At 34.6% G+C, this 26,916-nt stretch overlaps 1 protein-coding gene across 13 annotated transcripts in view; it reads left to right on the forward strand.

Moving 5' to 3' along the window:
- The window catches only part of LOC128547932 (inositol 1,4,5-trisphosphate receptor type 1-like), a 181,399-nt gene that overhangs the window by 114,986 nt on the left and 39,497 nt on the right, over positions 1 to 26,916 (forward strand). For 7 of the 13 annotated variants that reach the window (XM_053521831.1, XM_053521833.1, XM_053521822.1 and 4 more), the window contains 7 exons: positions 4,284 to 4,459; positions 7,171 to 7,319; positions 7,586 to 7,697; positions 10,536 to 10,580; positions 16,893 to 16,940; positions 23,990 to 24,154; positions 25,101 to 25,232. In XM_053521831.1, the coding sequence (XP_053377806.1) occupies positions 4,284 to 4,459; positions 7,171 to 7,319; positions 7,586 to 7,697; positions 10,536 to 10,580; positions 16,893 to 16,940; positions 23,990 to 24,154; positions 25,101 to 25,232 (827 nt within the window). Of the gene's footprint in view, positions 1 to 753; positions 769 to 4,283; positions 4,460 to 7,170; positions 7,320 to 7,585; positions 7,698 to 10,535; positions 10,581 to 16,892; positions 16,941 to 23,989; positions 24,155 to 25,100; positions 25,233 to 26,916 lie in introns of all 13 variants that reach the window. The other 6 variants (XM_053521825.1, XM_053521828.1, XM_053521829.1 and 3 more) reach the window with 4 other exon arrangements.

A 26,916-nucleotide genomic window follows, 5' to 3' on the forward strand; every position in this document is an offset into this window, starting at 1 on the left:
ATTTCTGTTGTTGTCCTAGTATTTTACATATTGCAGTTTGCAAGTTTAAAGAAGAGAATTTATTATTTCAGTATGTGTAACTATATGTGTAGTAAATTGTTACAGGTAAATTTAAAACTTCAGACTTTACCTTTACAAGTACATTTTGAATGTGTAGAGCTAAACTGAAAATTGTCATGTTCTTAATTGACACATTAGACTTATATTGAAATAAAGAATGAAAGTTTTATATAAAATGGTGTACCCATACATGAAAGTTTTATATAAAATGGTGTACCCATACAATATTAAAGGTTAGGGTGTAGATTTCCCGCAAGCATAGTGCACTCCCGACACAGTCAAGTATGAAATTGAAACCTTTCTAAGATTAGGCTAATAGTCCCTTCATATCTGATGCCAAGGAATTTTCATACTGTAACATTAATATTAACCAAAGAAAATTAAACATAAGCTATGAAATTTATCAACTGATGCAAATGAATAATAAACATATCAGGATCCTAGATTATGAAGCTAAATTTGAAGACCAGTCTTAAAAATAACCACTATTTGATTGGTTGTCCACTTGTACAATCTTTAAATCGACCAGTAGCACGGTTGCATTCTAGAATGGTTTCCATACTCCATTTTGAAATCTTGGGGCATGGACATAAATGATGAGTAATCATTGTTTATGATTATGTTACTAGTATTTTTGGCCATTTTAGCATGAAAAAAATGCATTCTCGCTTACATGCATGTTGTGTTTTGTAGCTGTACAATTTGAGGGTGAGAATGTTTTGAAATGCTTTTAAAAGTTTGGTTTGAATCTATTTCTTCGATGAAAATTAAATTTGTGGTACATATTATTTTGTACCACAAAAAGGATATTACAAGGAATTTAATATTCCAAATCTTAAATTATGTAAAAAAAAAGAATGTATTTGCCGTATATTTTCATTTAAGGAATAGGTTCAGTGTTTGCTGTGTTGCTAGAAAGTTGTTAAATGTTTTAAAAAAGACTGTTGCGTTTACTGTGAATTGTACTATTAATAGTACCCCAGTGCTTTGACATTGTATCTGATTGTGGTTATTGAAGATGTTGATCCGTAAGGACAATTTGGCAATTTCTGATTGGCTTTTTATTCTCCATTTGCAGATTTGGCCTTTCCAGCTGGTACTGATCTCCATTTATTTCATGTTTTTCAAAGAATTATCGAAAATTTAGTATTAATCTAAAAGTGAAATATATCTCTGGTAAGAAAGTATAAAATGGATAAATTTAGTCAAAACATGGAATAAAAAGAAAATTTGTTTGTTTTACATGATTGTAAGAATCAAAATATCTTTCACTCATGAACACCATATCTTACATTTTCATTCGTGGTTATGCCTCGTGAAAATATTGCATCTGGTGTTTACTTATGAAAGATAGTTCAGTCTTACACTGAAACAAACAAATATCCTCTATGTACTTGTATTTATAAAAAAAAAGACCAGAAATACCCTTGAAATATTAGAAGGTGTAATTTGAAAAAGAAATTGCCAATTGGCGTTATGGGCTTACTACTGTAAAAGCGTATATTTTCGCTGGGTCAAAATTTCACGATTTTGAATTTTTAGTATGTTTGCGAGGTTTAATATTCGCGAAATTGTAAAAATGGTTTCATACTTGAATTTGAATCATACTAATGGTGAATGTTTACGCGAGGATTAATTTTTGCGAGATGTAGGGCCTCGCAAACATAGCGAAAATTAAACCCTCATGAAAATTTCTGCTTTGACAGTACCTTAATAAGGTAAATAGTATAGCTCAACCAAAATGAGGTTTTGTGTGACTGTTTGCCTGTTGTTTACCAATTTTTATATGTCCGAAGAAACGCACAGGTCATCTGTATGTTGGTTGTTAGATAAGCTGAAGTTATTTTATTGACTAAAAGTTAGACTCAATAAGCTGTTTACTCAGAGTTTGCAAGATTTTTTTTGTAAAGTTATTTAGTGTTTGTGTTAACTTCTTTAGAGTGATTAAGTTCACACTTTATTACTTATTGATTTTGTGATTCATATAGTAAGTGTTTAAATATATCATTCTGGCCTTGAAATAATACTCATATACTGATTAACCCTTACCCTGCTAAATTTCTATAATGAACTTGTCCATCTTTCAATTTGGACAGTACCATTAACTGTTAAAAGGGGTGCTTACCAAAAAGATATTGACTGAATTGCGAACAGTGCAGATCATGATCAGACTGCATGGATGCACAAGTCGCAAAGGCAGAATCAATCATGTCCAGCATGATAAGGGTTTAGCCAAAAATGTAATATTTCAAAAATGGACAGGTGGCCTCCATTGCTGTGTGGTTAAGGCCAATGGCTTTTAATCAATAGCTCTGCACAGCTTGGGTTATGAAACCTAACATAAGATGTAGAATTCTTTCATGTGAGGAAGCTGTCCAGCTTGCTTGCGAAAGTCATTGAACCTACCCAGGTGCCTGCAGGAGCTTAAAAACTAAAAATAAAAAATGAACAAAATCCAAGAACATGAAAGGCAAAGTAAACTGTGAACTTGATTATCTAATTTAGTATGGCCGTTTGTTGTTTGTGATGAGTTCAGTATTTTGTTTTTAAAATATCTCAATATCTTTTTGCTAAAGCTGAAATAGCTAGTAAGTACAGACTTTTTTATTTACCATCCTTGTGACAGCACTCTCTTTTTACTGTGCAGGTGAGCCAGTTGAACTTAGGTAAATGGGTACAACTCTTGTTTGGGAATGTATGATGCCTAAACAGTTTTCTTAAAGTTTGTTTAGTGTTTTTTTTTTTTCAAAAAAAAAATACACAATGGCTCAGTTTCTCTATCAGTTATACAGTTGGTATTGTAAAGGGAATACATGTTGGTTTTTTTTTTCAGAATGGGCTGCAACTCTTCCTTGTTATAAGGGAGATAACTACTATACAAAGTGTTCTCTGTTAATGTATCTAAAGGATAACTACTAGTATTGCACAGTTTCTTTCCTGTATTTTACAGACACATAGGGCTGTTGCATGATAAAGGTTTGCTGTGGAAAATTCTTCTTTTCTAAAATATGAATCAGATAAACTGGTATTTAATGCTTAGCTGAAACTTTGTACAATGGTTTAAATGCTAAATAAAACATTTTTGAGAATAGGCATGTTGGAAAATATTAAAAGGACAGCATTGAAATTTTACAAATTTAACATTTAGTTTTGATTTATAGGTTTAAAAGTTTCATTTTATTTTGGAAAAATGGTATTAATTGAGCCCTATTGTCTGAATAATGTGGCAAAGAAATGTCTGCACAAGGGAGATAATTTGTACACATCTATGCACTGCTCGAAAATATCAGATCCCAGTTACTTCCCTCTGCTTGTTCCCAGATGAAATATTATTTGGAACAGGATTTCTCTACCTATATCCTATGATATTTTTTTAATATTTAAGGAAAATAACATGATGTAAAAGGTTGTTGGATACTTAAGGGTAACAGTAGCACCTAATATACCAAAGAGAGGTTGATGTCACTGCAAATGTTTTTTGTTTTTTGTTTCGTTTTACACTTGCCATATATCATCATATATATTAGGGTTGTGGTTATAGATTTATTTTGCTCGGTTTTTCGTCAAACTTGTATTTTTCGTATGTAGTTATTGATACTGTTCCGAGTTTTAATTTTTATTTGGAAATTGTTTTTGTTTGTGGAATGAATAGTATAAAAATTAATAGTATATTGCATTGGAGAATTATTGCAAATGCATCCTGCAGTGTTCAGCCAGAGAATAAATGAGCCATGCCATGAGAAAACCAACATAGTGGCTTTGCGACCAGCATGGATCGAGACCAGCCTGCGCATCCACGCCGTCTGGTCAGGATCCACACTGTTCGCTTTCAAAACCTATTGCAATTAGAGAAACCGTTAATGAACAGCATGGATCCTGACCAGACTGCGCGGATGCGCAGGCTGGTCTGGATCCACGCTGGTCGCAAACGCACTGTTGGTTTTCTCATGGCGCGGCTCCAATTCATATCCGACATTCCCTCCCCCAATTTTTGTGAATCTAACATGCATGTTTTTGTTAGAGTTTGTTAGATAAAGGTTTCAAAAGTAGAATTTCACAATGTCTTTACAGTCAAATATATTCTTTATTTTATCATTTTAGAAAAATCTGTTATTGTTTCTAATTTTGTATTTTTTAGGCTTCAGAATTACCTAATATGATTGAATCAATGGAATGTTGCAAGAATAATTATGATACTAGAAAGAAGAACTTTTATCTTGCAGCAAAGAATCGCGGAATCGCAATCCCGTCTGACTTAGATACGCAGGTCCACTCGATGTTTGAGAAGTCTATCATGATGAAGAAGCACACGGCAAAATGGCTGAGTGGTCAGCGACAAAAACGGGAATCTGTGGCCTTAGTGTCACGGGACTATAAAAATATCATAGAAGGACTTCAGGTATGTTAACAACCTTAACAAAAAGTTTGGTTAGAAGCATAACCTAAAACAATTGAAACTGTGTGATGATCACTTCATAAAACTGCTAAACTTTGAGTTACATTTATTCTCTGGTTATCGGGAATGAAGTGAGTCGCGACATGAGAAAATCAACATAGTGCATTTGCGGCCAGCATGGATCCAGACCAGCCTGCGCATCCGCGCAGTCTGGTCAGGATCCATGCTGTTCGCTTTCAAAGCCTATTGCAATTAGAGAAACCGATAGCGAACAGCAGGCTGGTCTGGATCCATGCTGGTTGCAAATGCACTATGTTGGTTTTCTCATGGTGCGGCTCAAGTGTTCTAATATACAGTTGAAACTCTATATCTCAAACTCGCTCATCTCGAAGACATTTTCAAGTCCTGTCCCAAAAACCCATGCACAAAATATTGTAGTGCCCCCGCCCCCGTCACTGTACTTTACTTGGGTTAGGGTAAAAAGAATGTTAAATGTAAACAGACCAAGGGCAAGGGGACTACAGTCAGTGGACTGAGTCCACCAATTACCATACTGTAAGGTTATTCATTGTTCAGGGATAAGCAATATGTAGACTAAACTAGGGTCTGGTCGCGACCCTATAGGCTGGTAGCGCCCAAGACAAGGCTGGTAGCGCCCAAGTTAAAAGGCTGGCAACGCCCGAGTTCAAAGGCTGGTAGCGCCCGAGTTCAAATTTATTTCAAAGTTTAAAATAAACTACTGACAACGTTCCTTTCGGCTTCAAACAACTTTTATTTATGGGAAGCCTTAACAATAACTATTAATTATAACTGAATAAAATAATCAGTAATGAAATATAAACCATGAAAATATTAGGCAAAAGTCGTGTAGCAGGCGGACCGAGAACCAACTGTAAAATTACAGAGTTTTCTAAGAGAAAAACAGCCAAATACTGCTAATAAATATAACTGTATAATTTAATGATAATAAGTGCCGTGCAGTTTCAAAGTTTGAATAATTCGTATAGGTTTTAGAAGCGTAAATAAAAAAATGTCTAAGAACAAACTGACAAACAGCCTTTCAGTACGAGAGACGGAGGCAAAGTCATGATTCTAGCGTTCTAATAATTAACCTTTGTGGTATGCATGGTATGCAAATGAGGATGAATACCAGAATCTAAATTAGTCTGAATAAGGTCAAAGTCGGAAATACCCGGACAGGTCCGTAACCGAGTTGATGCTACGAACTTACTTCGGCCGACCATGACGTCATTCGGGATACGAACATTTCCTTATATGCAAATAAGGCGGAGCTTAACCTCTAAACTAGTGTAAACAAACAAAGTCGGACAAAAATAAATAATAGAAAATATAGAACGCTACGAATCAACACTACATGCCAAGTATTAAATATCAAATACTTGACAATAAAAGTTAACTATTTCTGCAGAATATGAAGCGATTTCGGTCCGCCTAAACAGAGATTTAGTCACCCGGTGCATACGTACAGAAATCCAAGATGGTTGACAACTGTCAAAATTTCAACTGACATAAACTTTTATGAAGTTTTACAAAGTCAACAATGGACATTACATGAAAACATCGATCTAATTTAATACAGCAGGTGATTGTTGATTGAACTGTTGAATAACTCAGGCTGACATTGCGTACTTTTATAGAAAATCCCTGTGAAAAAGCTAGAATTACAGTTTCACTAACTGACACAAGCATGACATAAGTAGAGTTCTAACATTTTGAAATATAATTTAGTAAACAACAATTTAACAATGCGACTGGTTATCAGTCAATGTCTGGAAATGTTACAGAACAATGAACTGTGATTAAAAAGTAGCTGACAGATAGCCTGACAATTTTAACATCAAAAATAAAAACTACCCATAGGCCGTAAAAACAATGCAAAACAATTGCATCAAAAAAGGTCGTGAGGCCTCATGCCTCACAATATCATTTTAAGTTGGATTTCAGTTATCTTGAAAAACGCTCGGTCCCTCGGAAATAGAGATACCGAGTTTCTAATATATATTTATATGTAACTTACATATCTGATGTATGACAAAATGTCAAGTATGCTAAGGAACTCATTTATATTTTCCCCCTCCTGTCACTTGTTAATATATATTTCTACTGTTTGATCTACTAAATCTGTAACAGTGGGTTTTATAGCTTTATTCTGCAAGACATGCATATATATGTCACACATTATTCTAGAGGTCTTCAGGGGTAATAGTAGAATTTTTTTTTGAATTTCAAAATACATCACAAATTTACATGTAAAAGTTGCTGGATATGGTTATGTTGTGTTTTGTAAAGTTAAAAATTGAAATTTTAAAACTTTGATGTCCATAGCCCAACATGGCTGAAATTAACAGTTATACCTATCAAAATCTTTCTTTTTGTGATAAATTCAAAAATGTGATGAAAGTATTTTGAAAGTTATTTAGAATGACGTATAGTATAAATTGCATTTTCTTATAAATAATGAAAGAGAAATCAAGGAATAACCTTATTTCAGAAACAATAGATTATAATATTGTCAGCAGATATACTTCAGTATCTAAACCTATTTAGGGAGAAAAAATGGATACCATTTCATGAAGCATGTTAACTCTCCCGCAATTTCTTCCTTTAGTTCTTAACAATTTAGCTCCCACAAACATTACTATTTTGCAATCTATAGTCATTGAAAATATATTTCATTACTTTGAAATTTTCAGGATATAGTGGTGTTACTGGAAGACCAATTAGCTCCCCTTGTTCAAGCAGAGTTGTCTGTGTTGGTAGATGTATTGCACCAGCCTGACCTTCTGTTTGCAGCTGGAACAGAGGAACGTAAGAAGTGTGAAAGCGGTGGATTCATTTCAAGGTACAAACATTTTATATAATATGTAATAAGTAGATAAATACAATTTACAGGTGTAATAAGCAGATTTCTCTTTCTGCCTATTGTGGATACTATTGACAAGTAGCCTAATTGTCATATCACATTGCCTCTATGTTGCATGGATTCCAGTCCTGCTTGGGCAAAATTAACATTTTTTTCTAATTTCCAACTGCCTTAAGCAGCCACATTGTGTCAATCCTTTGGCTGGCTGTTTAATACAGGTTTAGATGTATAACCTCTATTTTTAGACTGATCAGGCACACAGAGAAGCTTTTAGAAGAAAAGCAGGAGAAACTCTGCATCCAGGTCTTAGAAACGCTTAAGAAAATGATGAAGCTTGAAAACGACTATGGGGATAAGGTATATTACTTTTGAAACTAAACTTTCTAACAAATGAAATAGAGTGTTGGTGTATTTGAAACTTTCCAAGCGAAACAGCCATTTTCAGATCTTAATATACAGTAAAACACTGCTCGCTTGAGGTTGCAAGGGGATGAGCAAAATGCTCGAGTTATCCATGGTTTCGAGCGACTCGAACATTGACCAACATAAGAAGAAAATTGAAGTTTGTTTTACCAATATCAATTGTCATCGCGACCATTTGCAGAGTAAATGGTGATGCGTAATAATAATATGCTTGTGACATTTAAAAAAACTAAAACGTATTACAAACATTATCTATGATAGACGTTTCAATACGTAATTTGTAAATGGCACATGCGAAGAAACAACTAGGACTTTTTATTTTTATTTATCAACAAGTGCATGTCAAAATTATCGTCTCAATTTTATGAAAAGGCCATATTATTTCCTTCATTTGCGTGCAAACAACTGCTGATTAAATACTAAGATCTCATGACAGTCTCCACACAAAAGAAGATTTAAGTAATCAGTAATTCAACTATATCTGATCAATAAAACTTTTGTTCAACCTTTTATTAATAATTAATCTCATTATCAGATCAAATATACCGTCAAACAAACATTTAGGATAGTCGTAGAATAGACCACGCAATTCTCACGGTGTGTGGAAATTTTAAATTAACCGATAAATTCTGACCACCGAAGGTGTGAAAAATTTTGACACCTCTGCTCGAGTTTGCCAGAAGCAACAAAGAGTAAATTAATACACAGGGACCAGATGTCATGCTCGAGCGATCAAGTTATCGATGCTCGACCCAGTCGTGGTAATTTCACATAGAAAATAGAAGGAAATCGGCCGGGAACACATGAATTGCTCAGGCAAGCCCGGGTACTCGTGTCATGATGCTCGAGCGAGCGGTGTTTCACTGTACTAACATTAACTTTCTTTTTTTGGAGATGTTATTTTTATTGAAAAATTCCAAAAAAGAATTGAAACTTCATATCAGCAGGTTTTTCTAGACTTTGTTTTTGGTGTGATTTCAACTAAAGTAAAAATATGATTTAAAAATACAGTCCTTCCAGAAAAAAAGTTCACCCTTGAGTGTGAGGGTAATGGCATTTCACTGGAGGTTTCAAAAAATATTTGAAGATAAATCTTATTAATATTTGATTTGTACTGGAATACTTTAGTTTGTTTTGCTGAAAGATTTTAGGCTAATATAGTAGCTAGATTTTCATCAGATTTTCTAAAGATTTCCAAATTACAAAGAAGTTTTAGATTTATCTTTACCTAAAAAGCTAGTTTAAAAATGTGCTGTTTCGAAAACATTATCTGTGGAAAGCTAGTTCTAACATGTGTATTTCGAAAAGCATATATTGTCAAAATTTGAAATGTACTCTTTTTAAATTTTACTGATTTTAATGAACAAAGGTAACAATATGATTTTTTCATGATAATACATTTGGAAATTTTGAAAGCCGTCACCAAAAGCTTTCGTTGTAGGCAACATGTCTAAAATCATTCTGTCTATATTCTAACACATGGGGAAGTTGTTATCTGCATGGGGCAAAAAGGGTATATTTGTTTCTGTGAAATATTGCCAAAAAATGGCAACGTAAGAATTACTTTTTTTTGGCAAAAACCCGCATTCTTAGTGCTGTAAAATCATTCAATTTCATGAGCTTGAAATTTCATGGTTCTGCAGAAAAGTCATTTAATGGAGATATGAATCCGTGGAATTTTCACATACCAAAATAAAATGAATGTGAATTTTACTTTTTGGGATTTAACTCCATAGATTGAGCAGGCACAGAATCCATGAAAAGTAGTCCCCCATGAATATTAATGATTTTACAGTATTTGCCTTTTTTTTTTCTTTTTTTTTAGGAAAAGTTGAAAATCTAGCAATATACATTCATATGTTTGGAAACATGGCTTGTTTTTAAAGCTGCATTGCACATGTATTATTTAGTCCCAAGCTTCTATTTTATATAAAGCTATTCTTGACCCTATAAAAACCCCAAAATAATAAATTTGATTTCTTTTTTCATAAATTTATGACAAAATTGGTTTACTAACTACCCCCTTTTTATTGAACTGAGATACTGTTGGTGTTAATATAAATAAACTAGACACCAGATGCATGATAGGTCATCTTGACCTAGTCATGTTCAATTTTTTTTTCTAGGCAAAAAATGTGTTAATATTTATTTTTCTGATAAAAATGTACTGTTTTACATGTTTTAGCTGTGTCATGGTTTGTGAAGGTATAATTATACAAGAGACAGTAGTTTTAAAACTCGTTGGTATAACTACGTAACCCTCAAGTGGTTCAGTGTTTGATCCTCTTTAAATGTAGTTCTCTCTTCCAAGAATAATTTACTACTAGAAAAAAATGTACGCTACACAAAGCACATCATTGAGTTTGACAGGTACTAGTGTGAAATCAATTTCACTTTTGAGAGACTTGGAGAGTCCATGTCATTTATTTTGTTGAAGCGAACATTTATGGGGCTTTGTTTTGAAAGAATATGACATTGTGTCAGTTATTCTTATATACTAATAATGATAACAGTTTTGTACAGGGAATTGCCATTATTATTTTCTGATTGTTAAAGTAATTTATAAATGTCTACTCAGTTAAGTGGTCCAGTGATTTCTTTTCGAGAAAATTAACAGCGGATGTGTACTTAATGGGTATGCTTTTTAATTCAACAAAAAAACATGGGAATAGATTCTGCAGTTGATGAACCCTGTAAATAATATTAACATAATGTTTGAATCAGTGAATTTATTAGTACTTAATAGTTTTGTGTGTGTACCATAAATTTCAGCCACCTAAGAAAGAAATGCATATGCACGCCATTGCCAGAGAACGGGTAGGATACTTGTACAAACATTTGATTACCCATGTTAACTTAACATAAAAATGTTGCTGATTAATTTATATACACCTGTTTGAAATTTTGAAATAGCGAAAAAATTATTCCCACATGTTTAAAAGTAAAAAAACAAAATTTCAAACATTTGTATAATGCAGGCTAGACTTTGATTCACACCTAATATTCAGAATAATCTCTTATTAATTTTGTATGCTTTGTTAAAATTCTGATGATTGGAATATTTTGTTTTTCATTTTTTACCAGTAAATCAAAATTTAGTATTAGTATCAATGAAAGAAAATATATACCAAAACAAATTTATGGCAATTGGGGGTTAAAATTAAGGAATTAATTCCTGTTGGCCTGGGATGTATTCAAGCTCTCAAGTACTTTTAACCTGAATGAAAGATCAAGTGTAGCCCTAAGACAAAGTCAAACCCTTGTTTCATTCTGTTTTTTGGACGCATTGTTTCCTTTATGTATACAGCAGTAAATAATTGTAAAGTAAACTGAAGTGGAACCAGAATTTCTTGATGTATTAAATGTCTTCTTTGTCCCCATTAATATTCATTTTATCACACAATGTTTCAAGTACAAACTCATCTTTTACTGGAAACTAAGAAAAGAAAATATACTTCCACTAAATGTCAGATATGATTTTATGTTAGGGAACTGGGTACACTTGAGTGCTTTCGAATTGTTGCTGAGTTTGTGGTTGTCAAATGTCTAGCAGTATGTAGTGTATTTCTACCAAGTTAAAATCATTCTTTTAGTGTTTCCGACTTTGAAATTCGGAAGGGGAGGGAATACTACAAGTATGAACATAGACTATAATAATGTACAAAGGTGTGGTCATTCAATGAGCAGTAATACCTCGGTACAATTCTGTTCCTTCAGTTTTTCTTCTCTTACTTTATTCTGCATTTTTTCCTTTGAGTTTCTTAGCTCTATGTTAGAAATTTCATTTGGATCCAGATTAAAATGAAACAAAGGTTTGACTATGTTGTGTTTCTTGTTATTTAAGGAGCTTTGTAAAATATTTTACTCTAAAACTATCAAGTTGGGCTTTTAACAGATTTTCACAAGCTTTGGAGTCCCTTAAGTGTGCTAGATTTGTCCACAGTGTGAATTTTAGTAGTATTTTTGATGTGATATCTTAATTGTTAGAGTTGAAATGTCAAAATGCTCATTGTTGTGCCCCCAAAAATTTTTGGGGAGGGGGTACTTAGAGTTGCACTTGTCTGTCTGTCCGTCCACCTAGATTTGTGTGGGGCATATCTCAAAAACCTTTTGACACAAAGTCATCAAACCTCACAGAATTTATTCAGCGTACGAAGTTGTGCACCTGGGATTTTGTTACTTATTTCTGTCAGTCAAACCAGAGTTATGGCCCTTATTTGTCAAAAAATAAGTAAAGTGGATGCAAGTTTGTTTAGTAAGTAAGTAGTTTTTGATTTAAAGTCATAAAACATTTGGGGATTGATTTATTTTGCATGTGAAATTTCACACATGGTGTTTTGTTTGGGATTTCACTCAACCAGAACAGAGTTATGGTCCTTGACTTAGTGAAAAATAGACATGAATTGCTGAAAAGTATTGCAAATATCTTAGAAAATATTTCACCTAGAATCATGAAACCATTTAGAAATATTATTGTGAGATTTGTTTTATTTCTTTATGCAAGACCAGAGCTATGACCCTTGACTTAGTCAAAAATATGCACTTAGGGCATAAAAGTTTGTGTTTGGTGTATCTCAAAATGTTCTTTTTCTAGAGTCATAAAACATAAAGAGGATATTTATATAGCCTGTGAAGTTGTACACATGGTGGTCTGTTTTGGATTCTATCCAGACAGACAAGAGTTATGGTCCTTAACTTAGTAAAAATAGACATAAAATGCTTTAAAGTTGCATTGCATATATCTTGGAAAGTATTTAACCTAGAGTCATGTACATTGACAGAAAGTGGGGGCACCAGTGTCCTGTAGACACACTTCTAGTTTTCTCTGCTTCACCCATTTCTTTTAATGGCTCAGCTTAAATCTAAAACTCTGGCTCTAGCATGGGTGTTCTAAGCTACCATTTCTTTAATAATCATTACGGTTAAACAGATATATATGTCATTTATTTATTGTAATGTGTATATGAAAAATGGAGAAACACAGTAACTCATTTAAGGCTTCAAATTGTATCCACATCTACATCTGCATGTCACCAATAAAAAAATATTTATTTGGGACATAAAACATATAATAAAAACTAACATTGCAAATATGTTTTTATTATTTATTTAATGAGAACAATTTATTGGTGCTCTCTTAGTATATATTTCTGTGCATTTTATTAAAAGCAGTTGGGACATAACTTTGGTCTTGTAAATACAAAAATCCAGATACAAATGTTTGTGCATCTTAATTTCTTTTAACATAGAAATCTTGGGGTATGATATTAAGATGTGCAGCAAACTTAGTTTGTTTTTTGTTAAACTTAAACTTTACAAAGCACATTAGAACATTGATTGGGTCTCAAAACTAGAGAAGATAAGAATTACAATTAAGTATTATGTCCATTAAACACATATATACCTCAGGTTTAGGATGGGTTTATAAGCTATCAGTGATATAAGTATACCTACGAAAATCACAGTTTACTTACTGTAGCTCTAAAAAAAGTCCAAAAGGAGTTCATGTGCTACATGAAGATAAATGTTCCATTGTTTAAATCACATACCAATGATAAAATGAGCCGCGCCATGAGAAAACCAACATAGTGGGTGTGCGGCCAGCATGGATCCAGACCAGCCTGCGCATTCGTGCAGTCTGGTCAGGATCCATGCTGTTCACTAACAGTTTCTCTAATTGCAATAGGCTTTGAAAGCGAACAGCATGGATCCTGACCAGACTGCGCAGATGCGCAGGCTGGTCTGGATCCATGCTGGTCGCAAACCCACTATGTTGGTTTCCTCATGGCATGGCTGAAATGGTCCAGCCTGTGCTTACACCACAGACTGCATTCAAGCTGACCATTTAGATTCAATCATTAATAAGAAGTCCAGCCCATGGCTGCATCGCTGACTGCATGCAAACTGATAATTTGATTAAATGATAAGTAGTCCAGCCGGTGGTATCACCACTGACTGCGTTCAAGCTGACCATTTAGATTCAGTGATAAGTAGTAGAGCCAAGAGTTACGTGACTGACTGTATTCAAGCTGACCATTTAGATTGAATGATGAGTAGTCCGGCCCATGTTTACACCATGCACTGATTCAGCGATAAGTTATAGAGCAACTGACTGCATTCAAACTGACCATTTAGATTGAATGAGAAGTTGTAGAGCCCATGGTTACACCATTAACTGCATTTAAGCTGACCATATAGATTCAATGATAAGTAGTAGAGCCCATGGCAACACCACTGACTGCATTCAGTGAAAAGACACTATTAGAGCCACTGACAACATTCAAACTAAACATTGAGGTTGAATGATAAGTAAGTCCAACCCCTGGTTACACAAGTGACTGTATTCAAGCTGACCTTTTTGATTCAGTGATATGTAGAAGAGCCCATGGTTACTTGACTGACTATTCTAACTGGACATTTAGATTTAATGTAGTAGAGAACATGGCTATACCACTGACTGCATTCTAATTCAGTGATAAGTAGTAGAGCCCATGGTTACGTGACTGACTGCTCTCAAACTGACCATTTAAATTCAATGATAAGTAGTAGAGCCCATGGCTACTCTACTGACTGCATTCAGTGAAAATATTAGAGCCACAGACTGCATTCAAACTGACCATGTAACTTCAATGATAAGTAGTAGAGCCCATGGCTACACTACTCACTGCATTCAGTGAAAGTATTAGAGCCACTGACTGCATTCAAACTGACCATGTTACTTCAGTGAGCCCATGGTTACATAACTGACTGCTCTCAAACTGACCATTTATATTCAATGATAAGTAGTAGAGCCTATGGCTACACTACTGACTGCATTCAGTGAAAATATTAGAGCCACTGACTGCATTCAAACTGACCATGTAACTTCAGTGATAAGTAGTAGAGCCCATGGCTACACCACTGACTGCATTCAAAGATTTATGTAAGGTTGCAAGTATTAACAGTTTACTGTTCATCTAAGATCTGAATTATATTATAAATGTTTGTAATAGGGATTTGTGCCCAAACTTCATAATTGCAAAAAATGATCAATTACTATATAGCATCTTTGTAAACACCAGATAGGCAGGTTTGTATATTTGTTAAAAACATGTAGTAACTGGCCATAGTATAAAAATTTGCTTTTTTTAAAAAAATACAAATAACTGTTACTTGTGATATCTGCCCTAGATACAGTTAGTTTCTATATATTACCAAGTCAGACAGATTTAATGTGAATATTCTGCATTTAAAGTTTTCATTTGTTTGTTAAAGATGCACGTAATATGTCTTTAACTTGCAGTCATGTGAAATAAATCAAAACTGATTATAAAGTTATTATTTTGATAATTGTGGCAGTCATCTTCATTCAGCATTTTGCTTCTGCTCTAGAATGTTCTGAAACTTTCTGCAAAAATGTGAGCCCTTTCACCCCTTTAGTAAAGTACCATATTTTCCGGACAATAGTCTGCGGCCTATTTGTTAAAAAAAGTGGAATTTTCAGGGGTGTGGTGTGGCCTATGCGTCGAGCGGCCAATACATCATTTGATTTTTTCTGAATGGGCCTTTCATGCGGCCTATACAACAGTTTAAATTTTTTATTTTCATTTTGAAGGCTGTCTAAATTCAATTTACGATATTTATTGGTTTCATTTCTTCTGGCCACCGTTTTGGGTGTATCGTGAAATCTACACGCCCGTAATAATCGCACCATACAAATCGATTGCACACTGACAAATTATTTCGTTTCATAAAATGGTGACACCAGCTTGGGCCTCCAATAAAATCTTCAAGACCCCTTTCTTTGCCCATAGTTTGCGCTCTAAGACGATTCAGTACAGTAGATACAGCACGGCCTTTCTATCCAGAGTTTTAAATCTTCCTCCAGTTTCGGGAATTTGGCTTTTAGGGAGACACTCAAGTGTGTCTTTCTCTTGTTTCCAGCGATGAACACATTTCTCATCAACCTAAAAAAAAAAAAATTAAAAGTGCTCGTCAAGTGGGATTAATTTTCAAAATTATTTTGCTGTTTTCAATGGCCTATAAATCTCGAAAGTTATAAACGTCTGGGAAAAAACTGCACGATTTCGGCGTGTATTTGACAACAAAAGACAAACTGTGAAACTAGCCCAGTTGTTTCGCATCTCTATTGTTCTGTAGACAAAGGATGAATAGACACAAACAAACAGTTAACGATACTGCATCAAATATGTGTAATCTGATTACCATGTTTATAAACATTGTTGTGCCGAAATTTTAAATAAACAACGCATTTTCATCTTTAAAATATTTACAATTGACATATATATATGTAAACTGAAACATGTATTGGTGATTGAAACTCTTTAAATTTAGATAGTGTTTACCGGTACATACCTCAAAGTAGCAACCAGCAGACAGAATTCCATTCCCTTCAGCATATGCAACCACTTGCAGCTTGAACTCTGTGGTGTAACTTTTTAAGATGGACTAGCACTTATATAAATACTCCAGTATCGATTTCAGACAATTTTCTCCTCGTCAGTGTAGCCATATTTTGCTCATCCAATAGAATCATGTAAAATGTACAGAATGGACAGTTTTGCATCTAGGGTCTTCGAAAACAGCTCACGAAAACTTACATTTCGGACTTAACAGTTCACTGCATTCGACGGATTAACAAGTGTGATTACAGTTAATACAACCAACTTCAATGACTATTTATCGAGGACAGTCTTTATACGGCATGGTCAAGTTCGTCGCATTGTGGTGTATAGGCCGCGGCCAATATGCGGTAGCGGCCTATACCTTTAATTTTATTTATGATATAGTTTAAATATACGGCTGCAGACAATACGGTGCAGCGGCTTATTGTCCGGAAAATATGGTAGAATATCCCAGTATGTAAAACTAGAAGAGTTTACTGTAGAATTATAGGGGTAAAACTGGTGTTATAAATTTGCATCTTCTTTTGAATCTTCCAAGATTGTCTGAAACAAAAGCTAACCTTTTCACCTCTGTATCTCATAGTAGAATATCCCATGATATGAATTTAGAAAAGTCTACAGTTGTATATAGGGTTGAAATGGTTAACCCCTTTGCACCAATGTATACATTTTCCACTCATTATTCTACATCTATTATCATTATTATCATGCTATGCTTATAAAGGTGGACATTAAAACACTCACGAAAAAAGAACTTGATGACCATCATAGGGTAAGATCCCAGTGTCGCATTGCTTTGTATTGTCACATTGCATGTTTCATGTAATCTGCATTTTGTATCATATATTTGGTAAGTAAAATCATTGAAGGATATTTCCTGTATATTATCCCAGCATCCAGCGCCTTGAAATAGTCATTTTTATTGTAATCTTCATTTTTCATTTAGAGATTTAAATATTTGACTTTTTTCTAATCTGTGTTTTTGCTGTTTAAGGTTATAACGTGGTAGAAATTTTCAGGCAGTTACAAAATATATATATAAACAAGCCACTGTTGTTGTTGGCCACCAGAATTGTTACGCACAGGGCATATTAACAAGGGAGATAATTCTTCATCCTGTCACTCTGCTAAGCTAACGTTCATTTATGAAAAATGTCAAATTTCTTTGACCCTTGTTTAAGTTTTCTATCTGCATCCATAGCTTATAGATTAGAATGTTTTGCATTTTCATAGTAAATGGAGTTAGTCAAAATCTCCATGGCAGCTTATCATTAACAAAAAACAGCCCTTGACTGAATGTATGGTGGCATATTTTTGCATGCGATAATTATCAAACTTTCATTAAATTTTTTTGAAATTTCGAGAAAATAAATACTTTTTGCGAAAAAAAATTGAATAAAGTTTCGTGACTTTAGGAAAACGTTTTCGTGAAAATATTATCTGATTATCAAGACTACCTGTATATGTCAAAACAGTGGCCAGTACTGCATAAAGATAACTCTTCTTAAAGACAACTTCTGTTTTCATGAAAAAAAAGAATGTTATGCGAAAACCTTTTATTTTTGAGAAAACAAACGTTTTGTTGCCCTATTCTGCATACACTAAAGCAATATAATTTTCATGTAAAGTTTGAATTTTTTGCAATATTGATTTTTTCTTGAAATTTTATAAGAATTTCATGATATTTTTAATATTATTTGATGCAGAAAAATCTTTTTTCAAGATAATTCATTTTTCACGTAAACAAGCATGGTTTCGCAAAAATTATCTTAATCGTATGCAGTAGTTGGCACAATCGTGAAGTTTTTTCACTTAGAACAAGAGTTTCTTTTCATGAAAGGTTTTTAAATTTTAATGAAAACTATACGAATCTTTGCAAAAACTAACTGCTTAAGTTGATGCATATACATGCCACTAAATGAGTGGCTCATAATTATTATTATAAAAGTTACAAGTTATTGCCAAAATGGATGAAAAAGTTGATTTTTTTTGCAGTATACAATGATGCATTATCTGGAATAACTGGCATGTCATTTTTCCCAACCTAAGTTTTAAATGTCAGATTTTTTTAGACTGTTGAAAAAGAAATTGCACCACAGCTTATAGGCTTCTGATTTTCAGTTTGATCCTTACATAGTCTGGAATATTTTAATCATTTTGTACATGCATTTGTATATGAATTTTTGTTTCTGTATCCTGCTAACTGAATATTGTTTCACTTGCCCGGTAATACCCACTACTAAGCACTGTTTTTTTACTGCGATGAAAAAAACAATCTAGAAATAAATTAGGAATGCTAGAATTCATGAAAGAGTCAAGAGTGTGTTTGACATTTTCATCTTTAACCTTTTTTTTCATGATTTTTCGATGTCTGCGTGAATGTCAGCATTATTAATAAAATTTTAATATACATTTCATGTATTTTTTTTTCATTTCTTAATTCATCATTTCATGGAGTACCTGTTAGGGAATTCATCTGTAAATCATTAAAGTGAGTGTAAATCATTAAAGGGAGTGCATTGTAAAGAAAATAAATTAAAGCACCATCTACCAGCTTCTTTCATAAGCATTTCATAAGCTGACTTGAATAAAACAAGATATTTATGTTTCTATAGGTATATGTGTTGGCTTTTTACACGTTTTCAGTGCTAATGATTAGCTTTTTGCATAACATCCATGATAATTAGCCAAGTTTTATAATATTCTTAAATTTTAATGTTTTACATGTAATGTTTTTGTTTTTATTTTGTGAGTGCTGTCATTTTGTATTGAGAATGCTTTTCACTTTGTAATTAACTGTTATCAAATTTAGTACAGAATACAGTGATGATGTTGTCTACGAAAGAGTTTAAAGACCTGCTCCAGTCCTACCTTATAACCTTAAATTGTCACTGAAAAAGCATGAAAATCTGACTATGAACAGTGATGCCCATCAAAATAGTCTATTTTATATAAAATTCTATATAAAATACCTGTGGTTTTGCGTGCTTAAGTGTGGCATGTGGCCGTTAACTGTTACCTATTGTAATTATGGGTTGCATACACACAATAGAATTTGAATAGCCGTGGAGCAGGGCTTTAAGTCATGTCATTGCTCTCTAAGGAATGCTTTTCACATTATGATTATCAGTTTTGATACTGATTACAATTTCTGAATCAGTAAAATGGTGATCACTCAAGGTTGTTCGGGGATGAGAAAAATGTTTTGATTTACAGTATCCGTGGTTTAGAGCATTATCAGCTTAAATATATTGGTAAACAAACATTTTGAATATGTGATTCTTGCATGTGAAAATTTTCTCTTCGCTATTTTACATTGAATTTTTAATGTTCGAACATTAGGACATTTGAAATGCTCGTGTTTGCAAACAGCAACAAAGAATAAATGCATACTAGAAGGGACTAGATGGTATTCTCAGGTGTTCAAATTATACTAAGGCGATATGGACAGTTTAAACCTGGCATTTTAACTTATTTGTATTTTCTTGTAGTTTTTAAAAGACCCTGACATATAAACACTGCAGTTAAATTTTCAATTCAATGAAACCAAAAAATGTTTCTCGCCATCTGTATTTCACAATTGTACATTTAGGGGAGAAAGCCAGAGACTTTAGAGTTTCCCATACAGGACAGGTTCTAACTTAGTTGAATTTGTAAGCGGGCAAGAAACGTACAAAGGGGGAAAACCAAGCTCGCTTGATCCCCCCACAACCAGTTGATTTTCCTCAGCCAGTTGATTGTTTCCCACAGTGAAGGAGTCAGCTGGGGAAAAAAACTGACTGGTACACCGGCCCGAATGTGAAAGTCGTATCGAATCTATTCACAGACTGGAACCAAGTACCATATTATCTACAGACTCTATCTCCTTTTATCCAAATTAACTCTTGGGTAATGGTAGACTGCTTGCCATTGACAGTTTTCTGTTGTGAAGAAAAAAAAAATGAATTAGAAAATTACCTTATGTCTTTTGGCCTGTATATATGTGGAAAAAACGGTATTATTATATTTGCATGATGTGGTAAATGGAAATAACTAACGTGGCATGTTTTACTTATATTTCTGTTGTAACCAGATGGAATGGTATGAATAAATATAAATTGTCTACTCTCCTCTTTCATTCTACGTATTTAAAATTTACTGCACTATTTTTTTTTTTTCAATTTTAAATTTTCCAATGGTACAGTATACATGTAGCAATTTTTTCATATTCAAAATGCAAGGATTGTTTTACTTCTGTCAGAAATGTTTTGTGTCTGTTTTGTTTTGTACATAATTTCTTTAAAAACAAGAAGATTTTTATGCGCACATGAATGAGTTCTTTTTATATGCCCGAAGGGACGTATTATGATATGACGCCGGTGTTTATCTGTCTCCGTCCGTCAGCTAGCAATTTCGTGTCGCTCTGTAACTCTTGAACCCCTTGAAGGATTTGGAAGAAACTTCACACAAATGTTCATCACATCGAGACGATTAGTAGAGTGCATGTTTGGGATGGCTTGCTTCAAGGTCAAGGTCATAGTTAGGGGTCAAAGGTCATATGACTTTGTTTCGTGTTCTGCTCTGTAACTCTTGAACTGCTTGGAGGATTTTAAAGAAACTTGGCACAAATGTTCACCACATCGAGAGGACATACAGACTGCATGTTTCGGATGGCTTGCTTCAAGGTCAAAGTCATACTTAGGGGTCAAAGCAATTTTCATGTCCGCTCTGTAACTCTTGAACCCCTTGAAGGATTTCAAAGAAACTTGACACAAATGTTCACCACATTGAGATGACATGCAGAGCACATGTTTTGGATGGCTCACTTGAAGGTCAATGTCATACTTAGGAGTAAAAGCAATTTTCGTGTCCGCTTTGTAACTCTTGAACCCCTTGAAGGATTTCAAAGAAACTTGACACAGATGTTCACCACATCAAGATGACATGCAGAGCGCATGTTTTGGATGGCTCACTTCAAGGTCAAGGTCACACTTAGGGGTCAAAGGTCATATGACTTTGTTTCGTGTCCGCTCTGTAACTCTTGAACTGCTTGAAGGATTTTAAAGAAACTTGACACAAATGTTCACCACATCAAGATGACATGCAGAGCGCATGTTTTGGATGGCTCACTTCAAGGTCAAGGTCACACTTAGGGGTCAAAGGTCATATGACTTTGTTTCGTGTCCGCTCTGTAACTCTTGAACTGCTTGAAGGATTTTAAAGAAACTTGACACAAATGTTCACCACATCGAGAAGACATGCACAGCGCATGTTTTAGATGGCTCGCCTCAGGGTCACACTTAGGGGTCAAAGGTCATACATTCCGCCGTATATTGCGCCACGTTGCAGTGCTTTTTGTTTATTCTTTATTATTATCTCATTTGTTTTGTTTTCATCTGTATGTCTTTCATCCAGGCACTTTAATTGTTGTTTTGTTAGCTCACCTGTCACAAAGTGACAAGGTGAGCTTTTGTGATCGCGCGGTGTCCGTCGTCCGTCGTCCGTCCGTCAGTGCGTGCGTGCGTGCGTCCGTAAACTTTTGCTTGTGACCACTCTAGAGGTCACATTTTTCATGGGATCTTTATGAAAATGGGTCAGAATGTTCACCTTGATGATATCTAGGTCAAGTTCGAAACTGGGTCACATGCCTTCAAAAACTAGGTCAGTAGGTCTAAAAATAGAAAAACCTTGTGACCTCTCTAGAGGCCATATATTTCAAAAGATCTTTATGAAAATTGGTCAGAATGTTCACCTTGATGATATCTAGGTCAGGTTCAAAACTGGGTCACATGTCTTCAAAAAGTAGGTCAGTAGGTCAAATAATAGAAAAACCTTGTGACCTCTCTAAAGGCCATATTTTTCATGGGATCTATATGAAAGTTGGTCTGAATGTTCATCTTGATGATATCTAGGTCAAGTTCGAAACTGGGTCACGTGCGATCAAAAACTAGGTCAGTAGGTCTAAAAATAGAAAAACCTTGTGACCTCTCTAGAGGCCATATATTTCATGAGATCTTCATGAAAATTGGTCAGAATGTTCATCTTGATGATATCTAGGTCAAGTTCAAAAGTAGGTCACGTGCCATCAAAAACTAGGTCAGTAGGTCAAGTAATAGAAAAACCTTGTGACCTCTCTGAAGGCCATATTTTTCATGGGATCTGTATGAAAGTTGGTCTGAATGTTCATCTTGATGATATCTAGGTCAAGTTCGAAACTGGGTCACTTGCCTTCTAAAACTAGGTCAGTAGGTCAAATAATAGAAAAATCTTGTGACCTCTCTAAAGGCCATATTTTTCATGGGATCTGTATGAAAAATGGTCTGAATGTTCATCTTGATGATATCTAGGTCAAGTTCGAAATAGGGTCATGTGCGGTCAAAAACTAGGTCAGTAGGTCAAATAATAGAAAAACCTTGTGACCTCTCTAGAGGCCATATTTTTCATGGGATCTGTATGAAAGTTGGTCTGAATGTTCATCTTGATGATATCTAGGTCAAGTTCGAAAGTGGGTCACGTGCCCTCAAAAACTAGGTCAGTAGGTCAAATAATAGAAAAACCTTGTGACCTCTCTAGAGGCCATATTTTTCATGGGATCTGTATGAAAGTTGGTCTGAATGTTCATCTTGATGATATCTAGGTCAAGTTCGAAAGTGGGTCACGTGCCCTCAAAAACTAGGTCAGTAGGTCAAATAATAGAAAAACCTTGTGACCTCTCTGAAGGCCATATTTTTCATGGGATCTGTATGAAAATTGGTCTGAATGTTCATTTTGATGATATTTAGGTTAAGTTCGAAACAGGGTCACGTGCGGTCAAAAACTAGGTCAGTAGGTTTAAAAATAGAAAAACCTTGTGACCTCTCTAGAGGCCATACTTGTGTATGGATCTCCATAAAAATTGGTCAGAATGTTCATCTTGATGATATCTAGGTCAAGTTTGAAACTGGGTCACGTGCCATAAAAAACTAGGTCAATAGGTCAAATAATAGAAAAATTTTGTGACCTCTCTAGAGACCATATTTTTCAATTGATCTTCATGAAAATTGGTCAGAATTTTTATCTTGATAATATCTAGGTCAAGTTCAAAACTGGGTCACATGAGCTCAAAAACTAGGTCACTATGTCAAATAATAGAAAAAAACGACGTCATACTCAAAACTGGGTCATGTGGGAAGAGGTGAGCGATTCAGGACCATCATGGTCCTCTTGTTAAAAATTATTAACTGCGTATTTTGAAACCTTGAATGGTCAATATTTTAATGTCTGTCATAAAAATTATTTTTATTTCATACATTCATCTTGTATTTTGAAGCATTTTCTAAATATTCTTTGTTAGCTTTGAAACATTTCTTATGATAAAGCCATATGAGCCATGTCGTGAGAAAACCAACATAGTGTTTTTGCGACCAGCATGGATCCAGACCAGCCTATGCATCCGCACAGTCTGGTCAGGATCCATGCTGTTTGCTAACAGTTTCTGTAATTGCAATAGGCTTTGAAAGCGAACAGCATGGATCCTGACTAGACTGCGCGGATGCGCAGGCTGGTCTGGATCCATGCTGGTCACAAATAAACTTATAATGTTGGTTTTCTCATGATGTGGCTCATATATATTTACTCTTATTTGTAATGAACACTTACTGCATGTGGAAAGTTCAAGGAACTCTTAAGATTGTGATGTATGTAATACTTCTATTTCTGGCATTGCTATATTTAGATATGCAAATTTAATGTAACCAATCATTTTCCAGCTTCTTGAAATTACTTTGAAAGGGTCTTACAAAGGTTTCCTTCAAGCATTACTTTGCTAAATAAAGATGGTCATCTTAGACTGAATATTTACAGGGAGAGGCCCTAAGACAGAGTTTGTTGACCCGTTACTATGGCAAGCATAATCTCAATCGACAAGATGCTTCCATGGCAACAATATCACTGCGGGGCTCCAGCAGGGATGATAGGACATCAGATACCATACCACAGAGGTCAGAAATGAAGATTCATGAAGTTCAGGTAAGGCTGAGAGTTTGGCAGGTGAAAATAGCTTAGTATATATGCCTACATTGATGAGTGGTCTTGCACCTTTGTTCTGGGTGCAGGCTCAGCCAGGTTTTAAATTCTTTAAGGTGAGAAACCCATCCATTTTGCTTAAGGAGGTTTAGTTGTTCTACACAGGTGCCTGAACATGCCTAGAATTATGCTTGCTGTGGTACCTGAAGCCTTCCGTGGTCTTTATTGACATTAGCAATTGATGTCATAATGTGCTTCCCTGAATATTAGTAGGAAAAAACATATGATCGAATATTCAGTATATTATACAAAACTCGAGACAGCACCTTGAAATAAAGTTACTGACTGAATCACATGATCCTCACCATTATGGTTCAGATCCTCACTTTGGGTGTGGATTCTCCATATTGGGAAGCCATCCGCAATGAGTTGGCTTATGCAAGATCAATGATCCTACCCAGGTGTTTGCTTGTGCCAAAAATAATGAAGAAGGGACACCAGGTCTGGTGTCATTCTCCACCATCAAAAGGTGGAAAGTTACCATTATGACCTATAATTATAGTGACTCTAAATTCAACAAAAACAAAGACAGTGCACTTTGAAATATTAGAAAAAGTAATGTTTGAGTGTTAGCATGATTTTTATAAAGAATGAAGATTTTAAAAATGGCTTTACCTGTATTTTGATTCGATAGCCTGGTGTGGAAATAGTACATTGTGCTTGGTAAGTGTAAAAAAATGTAACATATAGAAAAAAAGAATATATGGTGAAACACCTCTGACTTTAGCATTGATGGCTTTAGCACCTGGGCTGACTCAAGCAATTAATTTAATCCATATTAAGCTATTTCCCCACCCCAACAAGAAAACCTAGATAACCTGAGTATTTCGCTCATTCCTTGCAACTTTGAGCAATCAATGTTTTACTGTAATATGGTCTGCTGTTTCAGTGTCACTTGAACAAAGCTGGAGCGTCAGATCTCATAGTGGATCTTGTCATCAAAAATACAAACTACAAGATCTTCAGAGAAACACTAGAACTGGGTATAGCCCTGCTGGAAGGTGGAAATACAGTCATACAGGTTTGTATAGGCTTCTGTATTGTAAATATTGATACAAACTAAGATCTTCAGAGAAACACTAGACCTGGGTATAGCCTTTCTGTAAGGTGGAGATACAGTCATACAGGTTGGTATAGGCTTCTATATTGTAAATTTTGATACAAACAATAGATCTTAAGAGAAACACTAGACCTGGGTATAGCCTTGCTGTAAGGTGGAAATACAGTCTTACAGGTTGGTATAGGCTTCTATATTGTAAAGTTTGATACAAACTATAGATCTTAAGAGAAACACTAGACCTGGGTATAGCCTTGCTGTAAGGTGGAAATACAGTCTTACAGGTTAGTATAGGCTTCTATATTCTAAATTTTGATACAAACTATAGATCTTCAGAGAAACACTAGACCTGGGTATAGCCTTGTTAGAAGGTGGAAATACAGTCTTACAGGTTAGTATAGGCTATATTGTAAATTTTGATACAAACTATAGATCTTCAGAGAAACACTAGACCTGGGTATAGCCTTGTTAGAAGGTGGAAATACAGTCATAGAGGTTGGTATAGGCTTCTGTATTGTAAACTTTGATACAAACTACAGTAAACCTCGCTTATAAGGAACAGCTAGGGACCTCTTAAAATTGTTCCTTATAACCGAGGTTCCTTATATCCGTATAGTGAACTAGTTCCTTGTAAACGAGGTTTGTATAACAAACACAATTTGTATAGCGAACACTATTTGACAGACGTTTCGTAAGGGCTATGTGTTCACACTTCGGGTCGACCTTGAATCTTTATGTGAGGAAGTTGCTTTTCTAGTACCGGTCCTTTCCTGGAGAGATGGTTAGGTAGACTGCCTGCATGTATAAGACTGAAATGGTGTTGAAACGTGGCGTATAACTTTAACCACGCCAAAATTGTTCGTCGGTAGAATGATCGTATTAGATTTATGTTTATAATCTGTCGGCCATTTCTAACTTCTTTTTAGAAAGTGCTACATGATGACTATAAGATATGTTGCAGTTACTCCCCTTGCCTTGCTTGACTGCATGTTATGTGAATAGTCATCACTACTAATATAAAATAAATGTTCAATTTTTCATTACAAAAATGTTAAATTAGACTACCCATTAAAATTAAAAAGTAGGGTGTTTATGACATACAGCTAGTGTATTACGTCTAGACAACGGTGCCATACATACGGATTTAAGTGTAAATTATACCTATACTTTTGCTATTGTCCATTTTAGCACCTGCTATAATTTTGCATTAGAAATTTGGTAAACTGGACTGTTTGCCATTGTTAATCATGCGTAATTAGCACATTTATTTAGGATTTTCGTTCACTATTGTTAACATGAAATACCAAATGCATGTAGCTGTCGAACATAATCTTGAGTAAATATAGTCTACTATCGTTTAGTAGGACTATTTGGTAATTTGATGATATTATATATTTTCTTTTTATCGTATCCGTGAATTAACAAACTAAAGATCATAGAATTTAAATAATTTGTGTTTATTCATGTGCATGAAAGCGATTTTCATGTGCATGAAAGCGCGTGATAGTGCCGACGTTACTCTGACGTCATCAGCGATTCTCATGTTTTTTTCCGGTATTCAATAATTTTTATTTTTTATGTCTGTTCGCTATAACCGAGGGGTTTTCCATTGCATTTCGTACTTTGGGACTGGAAAAAGTGTTCCTTA

This window comes from Mercenaria mercenaria, chromosome 13, assembly GCF_021730395.1.
Source record: "Mercenaria mercenaria strain notata chromosome 13, MADL_Memer_1, whole genome shotgun sequence".
NCBI classification, from domain to species: Eukaryota; Metazoa; Mollusca; class Bivalvia; order Venerida; family Veneridae; genus Mercenaria; species Mercenaria mercenaria.